The following is a 17,819-nucleotide window of genomic DNA, read 5'->3' on the forward strand; positions in this document are numbered from 1 at the left end:
CAAATATTAAGGATTTGTTTAGCATAGGGGTGAAGCAAGCTGTGAGAATCTATCTCAGCATAAAATGTATGTGTTTAACATAAGAAAACATATTGAATTGACATGCTATTACCATTGCTCTGGCTTTCATCCTGTCCTCATATTAATACACAATGCGCCAGCAAGGAAGTCCATCACAGAACTACGACTTGAGGTCTCTAAAAAGATTTGTCTGTGTGTGATAGTATATTATGCATTATACAGAACATTTGTATAATTTATTATATTATTATGTCACTGGAAAATGATTGTGGCAGACTTTCCTAAGGGTAAACGGTCTTTCCACAGCCTTACCCTGTATTGGGATGGTGGCCTTTTTTTGTAACAGCAATGTGAGTTAACAGAGTGTGATGTTTAAATGCTAATATTTTTCCTGAACATGTCTTGAAACATTGGGATTTGTTTTCAGTTACCTACTATTAACATATTCCACCAGTCAACATTCATTGTATGAAGGGTGGTCTTTTCCTCTAAACTCAGCCGGCAGGGTGAAGGGTGGTGACCTGTGAAGACCGCAGTTTGTGCCCCACTGTGTCCATTAATAATGTATCTGGTAGAGTTGTAAAAACAAATTGAGGTACAGTATGGGAGATCCAATGGCAAGAGCTGTACTGTATAACAATGCATTTTTGGCTTTTAAAAAGGAGTATTATGCCTTTTAACACTGCCTTTATGACGGTATCAAAATCTCATTTAAAGTAAATTCAATAACGCTTTAGATTTCAAAGCCCAGTTTAATCTTAAATAGATATTCAATTGACATTCAACTACATGATCATTACAGTTCAGTAGAATGTTAATTTAAAATCTATCTATACCAAAAACATTGTCAAAGTAAAACACCAAGTTGTAAAATGTCTCAGCCATCTAAAGTGGAGATTTCCATGTTTGCTCCTATTGTGTCTCGAATATTGTGTGACTGTGCTGAAAATATCGATCTGATTCATAACACTCAAAACTGTAAGCTGTTTTGTTTTATTTAAAAAGCAGAAAATGCAATACGATGTGTTTGACAGAACAAATCCTCTGCAGGACAAAAGACCTATAGACAACAGGAAATAAGCAAGGCATATCATATAACCACAGATAACAAACAATTGAACAATACCTCCCCCCTCTCCCCTCCCCCCCAAAAAAAAAAAAACTATGTTATATATTCAACAGACTGAGTGTTTAAAACTGTAGTCCAAGGTTTAGCAAAAAGAATAAATGGATTTGTTTTCCTGAAACCTGACCCAAATAACCAACAGGTTGAGAATTGGTGAAATTAACCAACAGGGACATGTTAGTGCTCCTGCCTGACCAGAAGGACGAGGCCAAGTGCACCCCACTTCACTCGTCTAGAACCTTTTACATTCAGGCTTTAATTTAAGGTCATCTTCCTTTCCTTATTTTTTCCTTCAGGAACAGCATCCATCATTGCTAGGTACTCTTAAGGTGGTGAATGCTCAATAAAAATGACAAAATCTTACAACCCCAGTTTTTGTGACAGACTTTCCTGATTTGCTATATATTCTGTTTATAAGATACTACCGTACATGCAGACCAATCCAAGGCACAGTATGCGAGAGCACTGGTCCACCTTAATAAGATGTAAACACTTGCTATGGGAGGAGGCAGCTTTCATTGAAAAGCAGCGGCTTTACAAGCTGTAATATGCATAAAAGACACAGACAGAAGCAATAGCAAAAATGCATATATTTAACAGAACCCCCCTGCCCCCCACACCTCCCTCCTCTATCATATAACCATTTTATGACAGCTGGTTATCTTACCGTATAACAACCAATCCTACAAAGGGCTATGGAGAGCTGCACACACTCAGACATCGTCCCAGGCAACAGTGCAGCCCGCAGCAACAAACAAGGGATACACAGTAACTGAAGGAGGCCAGGAGGCGAGCTGGCTACAGTCAGCGTAACAGATCCCAGAACAGAGTCCCCGACCTCACTTCAGGAATGAAGAAGACAGGGAAAAGAAAAAGGAAAGAAGGGGAAATGTTTGCACCACAACCAGAAAGCTGAAGAAGAAAACAAACACAAAAAAAAAAAAAAAAAACACCCATCAGAGACTTGAGATTAGAGTGGGATATCCCCATGGAGATTAAGGGATCAGTGACAAAATCTTGTTCTAAAATAAAACTAGGAATTAGATTAACAAATCCAAACACCATCCTATCGGAATTCACTGCGGGAAATGTTCATCAGCTGTTTACGGTCCCACTGGCAGAAAATCAAACGGACTAAGCTAGACTATCACACCTCTGTTTTTCTCCATAATTAAGAATAATGATCTGCAATAATTTGTCACTGTCAAAGTCAGACGTGGTACCTTACTTCTAAACAGCAATATGTAGGTTGTAGGAAATATGATTTGGATGATTGCTTTTTTTTATTATTGATGTTGTTTATAAGGAAATAAGAACAGGACATCTCTAACCTGCACACATTCTTCTGGTGTGTCTTTGACTGTGATGGGACTTCTTGGGTGTGTTTTAAGGGAGCACTTGACTTCCCTAAAATCATTGCAGCTGTTTACACATAATTATACCCAAATCCAGTAAATTGTGCGTTTTTAATTTGTAATCCTATTATTATTAAGCTCTCCTTTATCTATTTGTTGATGTATATTTTTTTTTTCTGGGACTGATTTGAAACAAGTATATTTTTTGTATTTGTTATAAATAAAGGTTACCAACTGGAGACGGCAAGATTATTTGCTCTTGTGTGAACTGGGGGAAATGAGTAACAGTTTCTTACACATTCAATGTGGTAAAAAGTACATTGGTCAGTTACTGTTCAGCCTGAGAGGTGTCAAAGTTTACATATTTTAGAGAGAGGAAAGTAAAGAAATATATATATACATCAACAATTAGTGATTTTCATCATAAGATACATTTGGTACAACCAGTAGATGGCCAAAAGCATAATTTCCATAATTTTAAAACTTTATAATGGTTTCACTTTAATCCATTACTTATACTGCTCCTTCTTGTCATGGATACAAAAAAGGAATCCACCTACAATTCAGGAAAAGACTACATTCAAATAGCAACAATTTACTATTAATAGAAATGCTTGCTTCCTTAAAGACTTCCCTTTCAATTGCATTAAAGCACAGCTATTTTGAGAACGGGAAAGGTCTTCGGTGAGAAAACAGTTCAAATGCACAATGTCATATTTGAACTTTAAAATGTATCAGTAAACAGAGGATGTTTCCAACTTTACATATCAAAAAAGTTCAAAAGTAATAATCTGAATAATAAGATGATAACAATCTGTTACGTTAAATAAGTTCACTTCCTATAAATTAAGTTTTTCCCCCACAAAAAAAACGTAACTTAAAAATAAATCAAAATGAATTTGTATTTTTGATAAATGTCTCGAAAAGGAGAAAATCAGAAGCCCATTCTATAGATAGCTCCTCTGGTATTTCAACCGATATCCCCCTGATAAGATGGCACAGAACCCACACAGCATGAAATTAATGCATAACTATTTTCCAACATATAAATTATAGTATATGTTTTATAACCCGATAAAAAGATACTGTAAAACCTACAATGTACACAATTTGCATAAACAAACACAGTTTATGGTTAGGGTTAATCCAGGGTCATGAAACCATGCCTTCCCAGAACTTTTTTAAGAGGATATAAAAAGTAAAGACAAAACAGGTCAAACAGCAATGACAACCACATTTTGTGGATAAACCCAAATGATGCGATCTACAGCTTCTCTTTTCCATGTCACACCTGCAAAGTTTAAGAGTTAATAAAGAGTCTTAAGAGTCTTCCCATCTTTTATGTGATCGTTTTCTAGTTATTTTTTCATAATGCATTTGATAAAGTATATTAAACAACACGCTTAGTTTTTAATGTTTGGATAGCTTCAGAATTAATTTGTTGAGTTTAAATTACTGTTCTTACACTCTTGTGACAAGTGTGGTAGATTTAGAACACATTTCACAGGGTTACTACAGATTTCTAACCTGAATATTAATTCTCTATTTTTAGATTGAAAATCTAGACTTCCTGAGAGTATATATATATATCTCCATCGTGGGTATTGTGTTGAATTAAATATCAAACAAACACAGCATTTCCTTGTATTATCTAACGTTTCTGTTAGGCCATAATGAAAAACATACCTATGAGAATTGTTTGTGTGGGCAGTGCCCTTTTCAGAAGTATGAAAGTCAGCGACAACATTTTCTGGTCTTACAATCTCTCTGTGCTTGGCGATGTTTGCTTCTGTAGTCACATGTTAGCAAGATACCATGAAAAGGTAAAGTAATTCACACAAAAAGGGAATGCTGCAACCAAAAAAAAAGAAAGTTCCAAATACATATTCTTAATGATTTACCTCAGTCACATCTGTTGTTCTCAGTGCTGACCCGAGGAAGAAACACTTGGTTTAATGTTTCATTTACCTCAATTGTCTAGGTCAATCTGGTACGGATGTTGTTTTTGAGTCACAGCCAATCTATCATGATCTAAAATTCCCAAAAGTCTATACACTGATACTTAATCTGATCAGAAAGATATAACATTGAAGTCAGAGATGCTCAAGCACGTGTATGTGCATGGGTCTATCTGAACTTTCTCCTCAAGTTTGAATCTACCATTTGTTACAGCAAATATTTTACATATTTAACATTTCCTTCTTCCTCAAATGGAAGGACATGTAATAGAAACTAATATAAATATATATATATACACCGATCAGCCATAACATTATGACCACCTGCCTAATATTGTGTAGGTCCCCCTTTTGCTGCCAAGACAGCCCTGACCCGTAGAGGCATGGACTCCACTAGACCTCTGAAGGTGTGCTGTGGTATCTGGCACCAAGACGTTCGCAGCAGATCTTTTAAGTCCTGTAAAATGCGAGGTGGGGCTCCATGGATCGGACTTGTTTGTCCAGCACATCCCATAGATGCTCGATTGGATTGAGATCTGGGGAATTTGGAGGCCAAGTCAACACCTTGAACTCGTGATTCATCAGACCAGGACACCTTCTTCCATTGCTCCGTGGTCCAGTTCTGATGCTCACGTACCCATTGTAGGCGCTTTCGGCAGTGGACAGGGGTCAGCATGGGCACCCTGACTGGTCTGCGGCTACGCAGCCCCATACGCAACAAACTGCGATGCACTGTGTGTTCTGACACCTTTCTCTCAGAACCAGCATTAACTTTTTCAGCAATTTGAGCTACAGTAGCTCGTCTGTTCGATCGGACCACACAGGCCAGCCTTCGCTCCCCACGTGCATCAGTGAGTCTTGGCCGCCCATGACCCTGTCGCCGGTTCACCGCTTTTCCTTCCTTGGACCACTTTTGATAGGTACTGACCACTGCAGACCGGGAATACCCCACAAGAGCTGCAGTTTTGGAGATGCTCTGACCCAGTCATCTAGCCATCACAATTTGGATGAGTCAGAAGGTGTCCGACTGTCTCAGTCTGGGTCCCAGAATCCAGCCAGTGATTCTTGTTAGAGGTATACAGGAGCAGTTTCTTAATAAAGACCAGATCTTTTGTATACAAGATTGTGTTCTTTGACATAAAGCCGGTACACTGTTGTCAGAAAAGGGAGACTGTGGAACGACACTGGCTGACCCTGGCTGATTTGGTGGAGTGACACCAGTTGGACACGAAGGTTACTGAAGCAGAGCAGCTGATTGCACAACTTAGTCTGCAAGAAGCAGCAGGACATGACAGCGAGGATGCTGAGGAAGGTGGAAGTCTCTGCTGGAGCCCTGGGGAGCCTCTGTGCTGGAAGCCTGACACGCTCACCGCGATCTTCTGCCCCAGAGTGGGCAACACCAACCTCTTTCATCACCAATGATAGGCTACCTTTTGGAAGCACATTTCTTTAGTCTGACAGAGCACAACAATGTCCACTGAGGAGATGAAGAGACCAGGACCTCCTGGGCTAAATCTGACAGCTCCTCTGTGCATTTATTTTAATTATTAGGACAACTGCAATAACACAGTTTCAACATGCTCTAAACTCCCTTCATTTGTATTAGTAGTCATTGGGATTTGCTTTGTACCAGAGAAACCTATTTGTCTTTTTTATTACTTCCATGATTTGCCCGAATACCTACAGATATTAGTCTCCTGAAAGACCTTTCTGAAATGCAATGACGTGTGGTAAAGCATTTAATATCACACACAGCACCAAACTCCATGTTAAGGGATATTGCTTGAGTCTTCTGAAAGAATGCTACCTTTGCACAATGGGTAATCATAATTTCTTCTGTAAAGCAAAACATTTCATAATTATTCAAGAGGTCTTTCAGGACGTGTTCTTATAGTTTTAAAACAAACCCTTTTGCACGAAAGGGAGCAGTGATGTAGGATTTTTTATTTTATTATTTATTTTGTTACAAAAGCTGAGAGAAAGATGTCAAATTGGAGGTAGACATATGTAAGACTGTCCGGTTTATACTATTACAAAAAACAAAAAACATACAACCACTGCTTTTACAAAAGTATAACCTCCGTCATGTCCATCTGCTGTAAACATCTCAGGAGTTCAGACAACCCCAATAGACGTAATAAATCCCAATAAAGTTTATACTGGCCTGGACCCACTTGACTAAGGGAATAATGACCTGGACAAGAGATCAAGACCATCGGATCCCCACCTCGCCAATATATGGAATGAGTAATGGAAGTGATGTGTTGCCAGGTACTTATGCTTGGGAAGGCAGAAGTCAAGAACAAGATTGGGGTTGGCCTCCTCCCAAACCTCAGTTTACAACTCCATTACAAGTCATAGACATCTTGAAGGGCTATGCTTGTCATACAAAGATTGACTTAGACTGTATTTTTTAAATAATATAAGTAATATTGGTAGATTGTTAGGAATATATGCCAGTCATGATGATAAAACAACATAGGCTAAGAGTCATTAATTAGGCGATTGTTTCTTCACCACCACTGCAATTACAGTACTGTCATGGATTATTTCCTTTTAGTGCTGTATATTTATTATATTGAAGATGACTAGGTAGGTTCACTGGTATGACATAAATTAAAATCGAAAACAAAGCTCTGCATCACACTGTTGTTATGCAAGACTAACATTATTGCATGCATTCATTAAGAATTTCACTGCACAAAAATAGTAAATGTGGGGAGCAGCCTTAATACCTGTTTACTTAAATAAGAACTATGCTCAGCTTTATTTTAAAAGCATATCAGCTCACTAACAAAAGAATGCAGTTTCTGTTTAAATAAAAAATGTGGAATCTTTGCTTATTTTATTTTTTTGACTGGCAAATGTTGAACGTTTTCCCAGCTTAAAACCTCCCTTTTTAATGACAGAAAAGTGCCTACTCTTAATAAGTTAAACAATATCTCCTTCAACCAGAGTGTCTCCTTCATTTCACAGTTACATGCGTTCTGCTGAAGTCCTTTCAGTTATTTTGGTGGTCGGTTCAGTAGAGCTCTGCTGTCATCTCCCCCAATCAGAGGAGATGGTATTATAAATATAATTAGTACTTATACTACTACTGCATTGTTTTCTATGAAGTTTTCACACAAACTCAGTCAACTCAGTTCAATCAACAGGGATCTTTAGACAAGGAAGAAACTTGGAAGTAAGAGGACAGTCAAGTGTTCTGCAATACTGTAACAATGTTAAAACAGTTAATATACACTACGAGTGGGTTTCTATAGCTACGTCATTTAAAGAAAACAAGCTCACTTCCATTGAGGCTTTCAACAGTCACTGCTTCCCCTCAAATGGAGGTAATTTTCTACTCCCTGTATATTAATAAAACCACAGCTGTGAAGTACATTTCTAAGCAAACATTGACACTGCATATCAAATGGAAAGAGTTGTGCCCTCTGACTTGATTCATTCTATACAAAATAGACGTTTAGGCCCCAAAATTTCCAAAGCAACCAAGGGAAGGTGGGGCAGCATCCTGATTAATTAACCAAGCCCTCTGAAATAACAAGATTTGTGTGACATTACAACTGAGAGACACATAATGCCAGGAGCAAGGACATAAATACCCCATTGCCTCACAACAACAAAAAAAGGGATTGAATATATATATAACACAAAACACAGTTTATCAGGATTAAATTTGTTTGGATTGACATTGAATAATATAATGTTTATATAACTAGACAGAAAATCATATACAAATAAAACTGAAAAGAATGTATTTAATAAGTATAAGGATGTACACATCATAAAAAGTAACAACATAAGATACCATTTGCTACGTATCTGTCAAGCATTATATTTGGTGGCACACTGAAATTCATTGGTGAAGATGGAGGACTGAATAATTATTTTTTTAGTTTGAAACCTAAAGTTTTCAGTTACTATTACAAATTAAAAATAAAAATAAATACCAAACATATATTCAGAATACTACAGACTATTAACAAAATATACCATAAATTAAACAATACTTATGAAACAATTTTGCAGTGCATAATTTTGATGAATTATATCATTACAGATGTTGCCAGTCCAACAGCCATTCCAGGATTATTTGCTTTCTCTCTGTTCTGTAATTCACTTTTCTATGAGAGATGACACCCGCAGTGGGGATCTTAGTATTCAACTGTTCAGGGAAACTAAACCTAAGATACAGACAAAATACAGCATTTCAGAAAAATCTGTATTTTAAATTATTCATAACATGTATATAAAGTCAACTTATTTTTCCTTCAGTTTTTGCAAAAAAAGAAAGAAAGGAACAAACAAAGACAGCTGTGCTGACTAAAGGCAAAACGGAATTCTGAGGGAGGTTTAAAGCCCAACACCTTTGCAGCTTTAAAAATGTAAGAGCTAAAGACCAATTTTCCTTTTGGGCAAAACATTATACCATCCATTCAAGTTTCTCATTCAAAGGAGCACTGGAAATGTTCTCTTCTTTAAGATGTGCCCTTCTGCCCATGTAAACTACTACTTTGTCAGTGTCAATTTTATAATTCTATGAGATGGAACAAATAATATAGGTACTTATTTACATGCTATCTTAAAGGGTCTCAGGAGAGAAATTAAAATTAATGTTATTTATGTTTTATTACATATGTTGTAAACAGCACTATGGACATTATATCAGTGTCTGTGGTTCAATTAACTAGATTATACAGAACGAGCAATTGAAAGACCTCTGCAAACTAAGCAATGAACAGTGTACTCCATTGGCATGCCTTGTGCACTTACTGTGTTACTGCTAATACAATTTCATTTAGCGCCCTGGTGGTAATTGCCAAAAAACAATTTGGTAAGAATGTACTGCAATATTGCTTATGTTGTCATGGAACATTCTTCAGTCAAAAGGCTCTAAAACAAGACAGTTGAACACGAGCTGAAACTCTGAAGCTGGGGTGAGTTTTCCAACCCAGATGAAGCGCTCACATCGGGTTGAAAAACATTAAATGTGAATCGTAATCCATATATAACACAGAAGTATTTACAAGTTGCCACAGACAGACACAGGAGAGTACAAGTGAGAGGCAGCCATCTTGTTGTTTTCCTAGTTTCAGACCAGTCTTGGCATTGCTCATTTTGTTTTAACTTTGCCTTAATTGAAGTTAATCTTCTCTGTAGTTTGCCTTAATTGAAGTCAATTCAGTTCAGCTGCTGAGTTGGTGAAAGTAAATAGGTTGTAGAAAGAAGATTTAGTCAAGGACTAGCAGGAATTCTGTTCCAGGAGGAGCCAGGTGGGGCCAGTTAGGTGTGAATTGGTGGCAGGTAGACAAAAGCTACTTAAAGCAGCTGTTGAGACACAGCTGTGCTGTTTCTCGGTAACAAAAAGTTAAGCAGTTGACTAGGGAACAGGAACCAAGAGACTAAAAACTGTAGCATTTAGCAGTATGTGGCCACTACAGTGTCAGGTTTGCAGAATGATTGCCTTCCTGGATGAACTCATCCAAGAAGATTTCATTTGTGAACGTTGTCGGCATGTTGAAATCCTAAAGATCAAGGTCCGTGATCTTGAGGCTCAGCTTGATGATCTGTGCTGTATTAGTGATATAGAAGAATTAGTCAATCAGCCCATGAGAGAGATGGTGTGCACGCCAAATCCTAGGAGAGTTGAGAACTTAGAGCAGGAAAGTGTACAGAACTGCTGGGTTACAGTAGGTCGTAACCGCAGAAAAGGGCGTGTACAACCCCTAGAAACACCCCAAGAGCTAGAAATGCCCAACAGGTTCCAACTGCTGGACACCGAGTTGGACAGTGACAGCTCAGAGGGTGATGGGAGGGCAGTTGAGCACCAGAGCACCATGGTGCCTACTCCCCCCCAGAAGAGGTAGTTATAGTAGGAGACTCAATTCTTAGAGGCGTAGATCACACAGTGTGTTCTAGTGATAAGGAGACCCGCATGGTATCTTGCCTGCCTGGTGCTCAGGTTGCAGATCTCCCTGAACTAGCAGACGGGCTTCTGGCCAAAGCCAGGGCGAATCCACTGGTCATGGTCCACTTTGGAACCTATTAAATAGGAAAAGGTAGGGCAGAGGTTCTGCAAGACAAATTTACACTTACATTTTTAATTTAAATTTAAGGAAAGAAACTAAAGAGCAGAACCTCCACGGTAGTTTTCTCCTAAATACTTCCAGTACCACGTGCCAGGCCAGGGAGACAGGCAGAGATAAGAAAGTTTAACACGTGGTTGAAATATTGGTGTAGGGAAAAGGGTTTTAGATTTATGAAGCATTGGTCTTTCTTCTGGGATAGATGGGACCTGTACAAACCAGACGGTGTATATCTAAACAGAAGGGGGGCTAATGCATTGACAGAGCGTATGTGCAGAGTAATTGAGAATCTTTTAAACTAGGGACCAGGGGGGCAGGGAGCTCTGACAATGGGAGATGTTTGTACCTCAATGCCAGTATAAGGAAGAAGATGTTAGACCTAGAAGCCACAGTGCTGACATGTGACTATGATGTTGTAGGAATGACAGAAACATGGCTTACAGAAAATGATGGGGATGAATACAAGTTGTAAGGATACACACAGTTTAGGAGGGACACGCAAAATCGAAGAAGTGGTGGGGTTGCATTATATGTCAAAAATTACATTGAGGCAGAAGAACTCAAATTAGATCCTAGTAACGAAACAGAATCTTTGTGGTTTAAACTCTAGAATAAAAGATGTGGAGGATTAGTGGCAGGAGTGTGTTACAGACCACCTAACTCAGATATTCAGAAAGAGGTTGCATAGTACAGTGTAATCAGGACTGCATGTAACAAGGATGTGGGTGTTATAATGGGGGACTTAAATTTCCCAAACATAGACCGGGAAAGCCCAGTTGGGACTAAAAAAGCAGAAATAGAAATGGTTGAGATGGCAAATAACTGCTTTCTAACTCAATTTGTCAGGGAACCAACAAGGGAGAGAGCATGCATTGACTTGATCTTTTCAAATGACCAGATAGAGTCAGAAGGACACTAGTTAGAGAACCAATGGCAAACTGTGATCACAATATGGTTAGCTTTGAGGCATACTTTAAAAAAATAAGGACCAAGTTTCAAGGTCCACAATTTTAGAAAAGCAAACCTTGAAGGTATGAGGCGGCACTTAGAAGAGGTAAACTGGAGCCCATTGGATACAGATTCAGTAGAAAATGAAGGGTTACATTTCAAAAATATACTGAGGAGAAATTTGTACCAAAACTTAGCAAACTGAGGACCAAAAAACAGTGGCCAAAATGGTTTAGTAGAAGTAATCAAAAAAATATCAAGAGAATGAAAATGTTGTATAGCGCATACAAAAGGGATGGAGACAAAACAAAATACCAAGAATAGAACTCAAAAGAGATGTTAAAAAGCGATCAGGAAAGCAAAGAGGGAAATAGTAAGAAACATAGCTCTTGGAGCTAAAACTAATGCAAAGAGCTTCTTTCAATACAACAACAGCAGTATTGGGTATTAGGGTAGGAATATTAGTATTCTAATCTATAATGATCTGGACTCTGGGATAGTCAGGAAACTTGTCAAATTTGCAGATGATACTAGATGATAGGTGGCTCAGCAGATACAATCCTAGCAGCACAGGTTATTCAATGGGACTTGGATAACATTCAGTTGTGGGCCTGGCAGATTAAAATGAAATTCAATGTGGACAAGTGCAAGGTATTACATGCAGGTAGTACAAATGTCCACTATAATTACACTATAGGAGGAATAGAACTGGATGAAGTAACAGATGAGAAAGACCTAGAAGTCTATGTGGACTCCTCACTCTCCCCATCCAAACAATGTGGGGAAGCAATAAAAAAGGCAAACACAATGTTAGGGTATATTGTCAAAAGTGTAAAATTTAAAACAAGGGCAGTAATGTTCAGACTGTACAATGCACTAGTTAGTGCTCATCTGGATACTGTGGACAGTTCTGGGCTCCACACTTCAAGAAAGATATCGCTGCTCTAGAGGCAGTTCAGAGGAGAGCAACCAAACTTATTCCAGGTCTGAAGGGAAAGTCCTACTCGGAGAGACTGAGGGAACTGAGCCTTTTCACCCTGGAACAGAGGGGACTACGTGGGGACTTGATTCAAGTCTTCAAAATCAAGAAAGGCATCGACTAAATCAAACCAGAAGTGCTTTTCCAGATCAGCAGGGACACACGCACCCAGGGACACAAATGGAAACTGGCTTTCAAGGCTTTCAAGACAGAAAACAGAACACACTTCGTCACAATCTGGAACAAACTCAATTAGTTATTAATGGACACCAAACGAGAGTGATGGGTTGAATGGCCTCCTCTCGTTTGTAAACTTTCTTATGTTCTTATATTGTAGCCAACATGAATACAAGCAGAGCTGAACTCAGGGGTAAGTCACCCCAGGGCCGCCCCGGGTTCACTCAACCCGGGATTAGATGGTGTAGTGTGAAAACAGCTTCAGCTGGATTAACTAACCACAATAAATATACTAAATTAGCTTAATGTAGGTCATTATTCTAATCAGTTTAATACTTTTACACGGCAAAATTGTAACAGTTTTGAACAATATTGAACATTACTGATGAGGAAGTGCATATCAATTTCACAGAAGTTGAAAGCCATTCATTGGATTTTATTATTCCTATAAAATTAACTACAATTGAATTAGTACAATATAAAAAAAAATTGAGTCAAGGAAAATCAATATTTTCCAAAGTACTCTTCAAGTCTGTGCTATCGCAGAAATGATAACCACGTTGAAAATAAACATCATCCTGATCAGCCAAGCCCTGAAGTATCTTATCATCAGCTGACAACAGACTGATTACAGCCCAGAGAATAAGTGAAGTCAGTGAAAACACAGATGAACAGGAATGAGCGTCTTTTGCACCATGTTTCCATCAGTTGTACTAGGCTCCAGAACAGTACAACAGGATGGACAGAGCCTGCTCAGGCTGAAATGGCTTCACTGTCCATCTACGCTCCCTGCCACCATTCATAGATAGGTGCAACTTCTAAAACACTTGACAGCTTGGCCATGGCACCATCTTCAGATTAACGCCTTTATTGTCCAGATAGGCTGCTATATTGCCAATGGTCGAGAGTCCAGACTGGATCAATGTTGTTATTTATTAGAGCAATATTAGTGCCTTGGTCTTACATCATGATGACATGGCTTTTACAAACTAGGTAAAAGTAGTGTGGCTGGCTTTCGTTTTTTTTCTTGCTTTTTCTAATTCTGACTACATGATGTACTACAAACATGTCCACATTGTGACTACATATGTTTGAATTGCTATCATAATCCTTCACAGAAGATAATCAACTTTAGAGTGCAGTATGTGTTATGTATTTATTTATTCATTATAACAAACATTCAAATGTCCTACCTAAAGGAAGCTTGACTGATCCATGGGTTATATTACTGTGCACTGAATTAATCAATCCTTCTGTTATTCATTCAGTTTTTGTAGGGTGACTTCTTTAGCTCTTCAGTTAAACAACATATGCCTGAAATTCTACTGATTGCCCGGCATAGACAATCTCAGTAGTCCATACCTATCATCCATCTTAATTAAAACATAAGATTTTGACTATTTCCACTACCTAAACTAAACACACATGCAAAGGTGTGACTTTATACCAGAATACTCCAAATACACATAAAGGCTATAATTGCACAAACAGAACACTTCATGTTTTGTTATAATTAATTATGTGGTTTGTTGTGTTTAACCACTGTAACAGTATAGTTATGCTTTTTTTTAAAAACAACATTTATTTTTATCAAATCTTATAACTTGAAAAATGATGGGACTAGTTAATTACTTTAACAAGTGCATTTTTCTGTATCAGCTGATTATATTTCACAAAGATCTATGTACACTGATGAGGAATATGACCATTAGATTTACTCCATATATATTTTAAATGTACACTCAAGCACAAAGCAAATGCAAATCATTTTCACAACGGAACCAATAACTCACTGCCCATTAAGACTTTGTTTCCCATGGGGATATATTAAATGTGACACAATATACAGTCACAGCAAAGATCCTCTATCACAGTGATGCAACATGGAAATCCTGGAAGGTAAGTCAGGAATGACTCAAACTTTCCTTTTTCCAATTTAAATAATGTATTTCTTATAATGTGATATTGATGTCCAGCATGCAGAAAGGGAAAAGCAAGATGCATCAGGTCTGCATACTCATGGGGAAACCTATTCAGTAGTATTAATATGTCATATTTTTTTAGAATCTTGATTAGTCAAGATTGAAATGAAAATGTGTTTCCACTTGATGCCACCTATCTAACTCAATATAAGCCCATACCTGTATAGTCAATGTTGAATGACAAAACATTTTGTACAGCTAAATCCAGAAGTAGCTTTTGGGTTTCTGGTGCCAACTGTTTTGACCCATCTGTTATACAAAAACATTAGAAAGCAAGTGCTCCAAGGGGGCTTTTGGGTGGGTTAACATAAGGAGACCCTGGCAAACAAAAGAAAAGAGGTGGGAATGTGAGTATGGATTTGATCTGACTGGAACATTTGCAAGCAAAAAGCTTGAGCACGAAACATTCAAGTTTAAATTGATAATTGAGCTTTGAAACCCCACACTCATACGACATATTAGGTATCTTATGAAGTCTAAAAAATACTTCCAAATTTAAATTCTTCCCATCTCTTTATGGACACACAGAAATCAATACTGGGATATAGTACTGCAGTGTAATTGACTGTTTGCTGGAGTCCTAGTCCATGCTAGTAAGACCAGACTTTTTCCCTTCACTGACAAGACAGTTTAAAATCAATTCTGCAATTCTAACAGCCACTCATACATAATTTACTAGGCCATTACTTCAAGGACCTGCGTCTTGTGTAGCCACCACGGCACACCTTATTGTCACCTTATTCTTCACTTCCTGAAGAGGAATTCTCAGGCATATGTCGATGTACTACACTGAAGACAGGGGTAATATTTGTCTGGGTGATAAGATGCTCAGTCAAAAAGGGCACTTGGCTGAAGTGCAACAGAAGTGGTCTCCTCTCCTCGACTCTGTATTCTTCTCTTCAATAATGTGACCGTTTATACAGTGCCTTTAAAAACGAACAGTAGAGACATTTATGTAAACTAACACGGACTTGACATCAACTGCATGGCTTTCTTAACTTGACCTGATGTTCTGTATATATCTGAGAAGGAAATGCACATCACAGCTGACATTCCCCAAAAGCACCCAGTGACCTGGCTCTTCAGTCAGGGGTTCCAGAAACATTCATGTTTATATAATACAGATTCACATCCTGCTTCCTTGGTCAAAGGCCATAAGAATATTGTGCAGACAGATGTAACTTTTTGGGTAGTTTTTTGTTTGTTTTGTTTTGTTTTGTTTTGACATAAGCCTCCTCTAGACCTCTGTTAGTTATTGCATTTTGAAGAATTGGATATGATTTAAAACACCATCACCTGGGGATATTTAAAAGATATTTTGGACATTTAGTTATTTTATATTACCCTGTAAACCTTATCAACAACCAGCATTTGATTCATGAATAGGTTATTCCTAAATGCATTCTCTGACCGCCTGCAATAATGCAACACCACTCAACACATTGGACAATAAGCAAAGTAAAATGGAATAGCGTGCAATACAAATAAAAACTATAACGCCAGACGTTATGAAACACCTGTGTCGTCTGTTTTGTACATAAAAAAGCACCAGCTTCAGATGTGCCTGGTAGTGAACTTGCCATTTAAATAAAATAGCGTTTAACTCAAGAGTTCAGTACCACGTTAGTGCCCGGGGATGCAATTCATAATCAACCGAGCATGACATATGGTGCTGCTTTTCCAAATGAATCGCTCAAGTCGTTATCTCGTCCTGATCAGACGGCAACAAAACAGCCGGACCATACTAAACACTGCTATTAACGCAGCCTTTAATGCATCTAGCAGCCCGATAAGGACTCGAAAGGACCTTGCTCGAAAACAGGAGCTCATTCATTCTTCATTGTGGTGCAAAGCTGCTTCTACCACAGGGTTGCAGATGCACCTTAGCCTTCTGGAGGTGCATGTGAATATTGGATTTAGAAAAAGGAAAATCAAAACGCATACCAGATAATCCATGTACCGGGATAGAATCCGTAATCTTCCAACGAGTCAAATCCTGAAGGCAAAGTTGGTTCTTGCTTGTGTAATTGGTGTATAATGGATGCATTCAAAAGTACTGTATTGGCGGCACGGTGCTTTGTATTCCCCGCCTTTCCACAGGAGAAATCAAATAAATATATAATAATTCCGTGTGCTTTGTGGAGTCGGGTGATCTGGAGCTCTAATTGTTATTACTCAGTTGCAAGCTGCACCTCGACAGTGTAATCTTCTGGCAGCATTAAGCTCAGACCCCCCTTTTGACACACTCCCTACGTTGCCCACTAAACACGGTGTTTGAGCAAAGGCAGTGTTACAGGAACTGAGCGAGCCTGGCTGTGCGGAGCGCGGTCAGCTGACCAGACACGTGGTGCTATTTTCATTCTCACGGAAACGCCTCTCACAGCTGCGAGGCCGTGCGGGGCTCGACCACCGTCATGTGATCAGGGTCACAGCCCTGTTCGTTAAAGCGATGGGGTTGAAGAATAGCTGCTGTATTTTCCATCTCATTGCATCGCACAGGAACATATAATGTTGGTGTTATTTTCAGTGCTAAAGTATCCTGAAAGGGTGGTCGTGCCTAAAAGGAGGAGAAGGTTTGGGAGTCACAATTGCAATGCTTTATGGTGCTTGAAGTCTGTAGTGAATACTGTCACTACAATAAACAGTACATTTTTCGTCAGATACATACTTAAATATACAACCATGAAAAATCAAGCTCTCAAATTATATATATATATAGTCCAATAAAAAAAATCAGTAAAATATATTTTATAAATTTGTATGCATTTTATACATATATTTCAATTACAGAAAAAGTAACAAACCTACCATTAGCAAAAATAAATATGCTTTCATCTATACAGGACACCTTGTCTTCATTTCAGACTCCTGGTCTAACAGATTTGGCCCACAGGCACCTTCTACAGGGTGTTTGCAGGTCCAAGTTGTGGGTTGGCAAAATGCTCTAAGACTAATAATGAATCACTTGGATAAACTGGCCCAGTTGCCTGGTCTCAAACCCATTGAATATGTCTGGGATGCTCTGGGACAACCTGTTTCTATCCTGGCAACACACTCCTGGCTCGATGCCCTGAGAGAAGAGCCAAGGAGGATGTTTCCAATCTGCTTCCTTAACAGGCTTCTTGGGCAGCTCAGGCTTATCATACATAATGCACAAACCTAGCATTTGGCTAGATAATAACAG

The 17,819-nt window shown here is 38.5% G+C and overlaps 1 protein-coding gene across 2 annotated transcripts in view; it reads right to left on the bottom strand.

The window, feature by feature from the left end:
• The window catches only part of arl15a (ADP-ribosylation factor-like 15a), a 141,198-nt gene extending 124,260 nt beyond the window's left edge, over window positions 1–16,938 (bottom strand). Inside the window, exon 1 of one of the 2 annotated variants that reach the window (XM_066712068.1) lies at window positions 16,580–16,938. In XM_066712068.1, the coding sequence (XP_066568165.1) occupies window positions 16,580–16,591 (12 nt within the window). In that variant the 5' untranslated portion in view covers window positions 16,592–16,938. Of the gene's footprint in view, window positions 1–1,814; window positions 1,923–16,579 lie in introns of those variants that run through there. The other variant, XM_066712069.1, reaches the window with a different exon arrangement.
• Between the last annotated feature and the right edge of the window lie 881 nt (window positions 16,939–17,819).

Source organism: Amia ocellicauda, chromosome 8 (genome assembly GCF_036373705.1).
Source record: "Amia ocellicauda isolate fAmiCal2 chromosome 8, fAmiCal2.hap1, whole genome shotgun sequence".
NCBI lineage: Eukaryota > Metazoa > Chordata > Actinopteri > Amiiformes > Amiidae > Amia > Amia ocellicauda.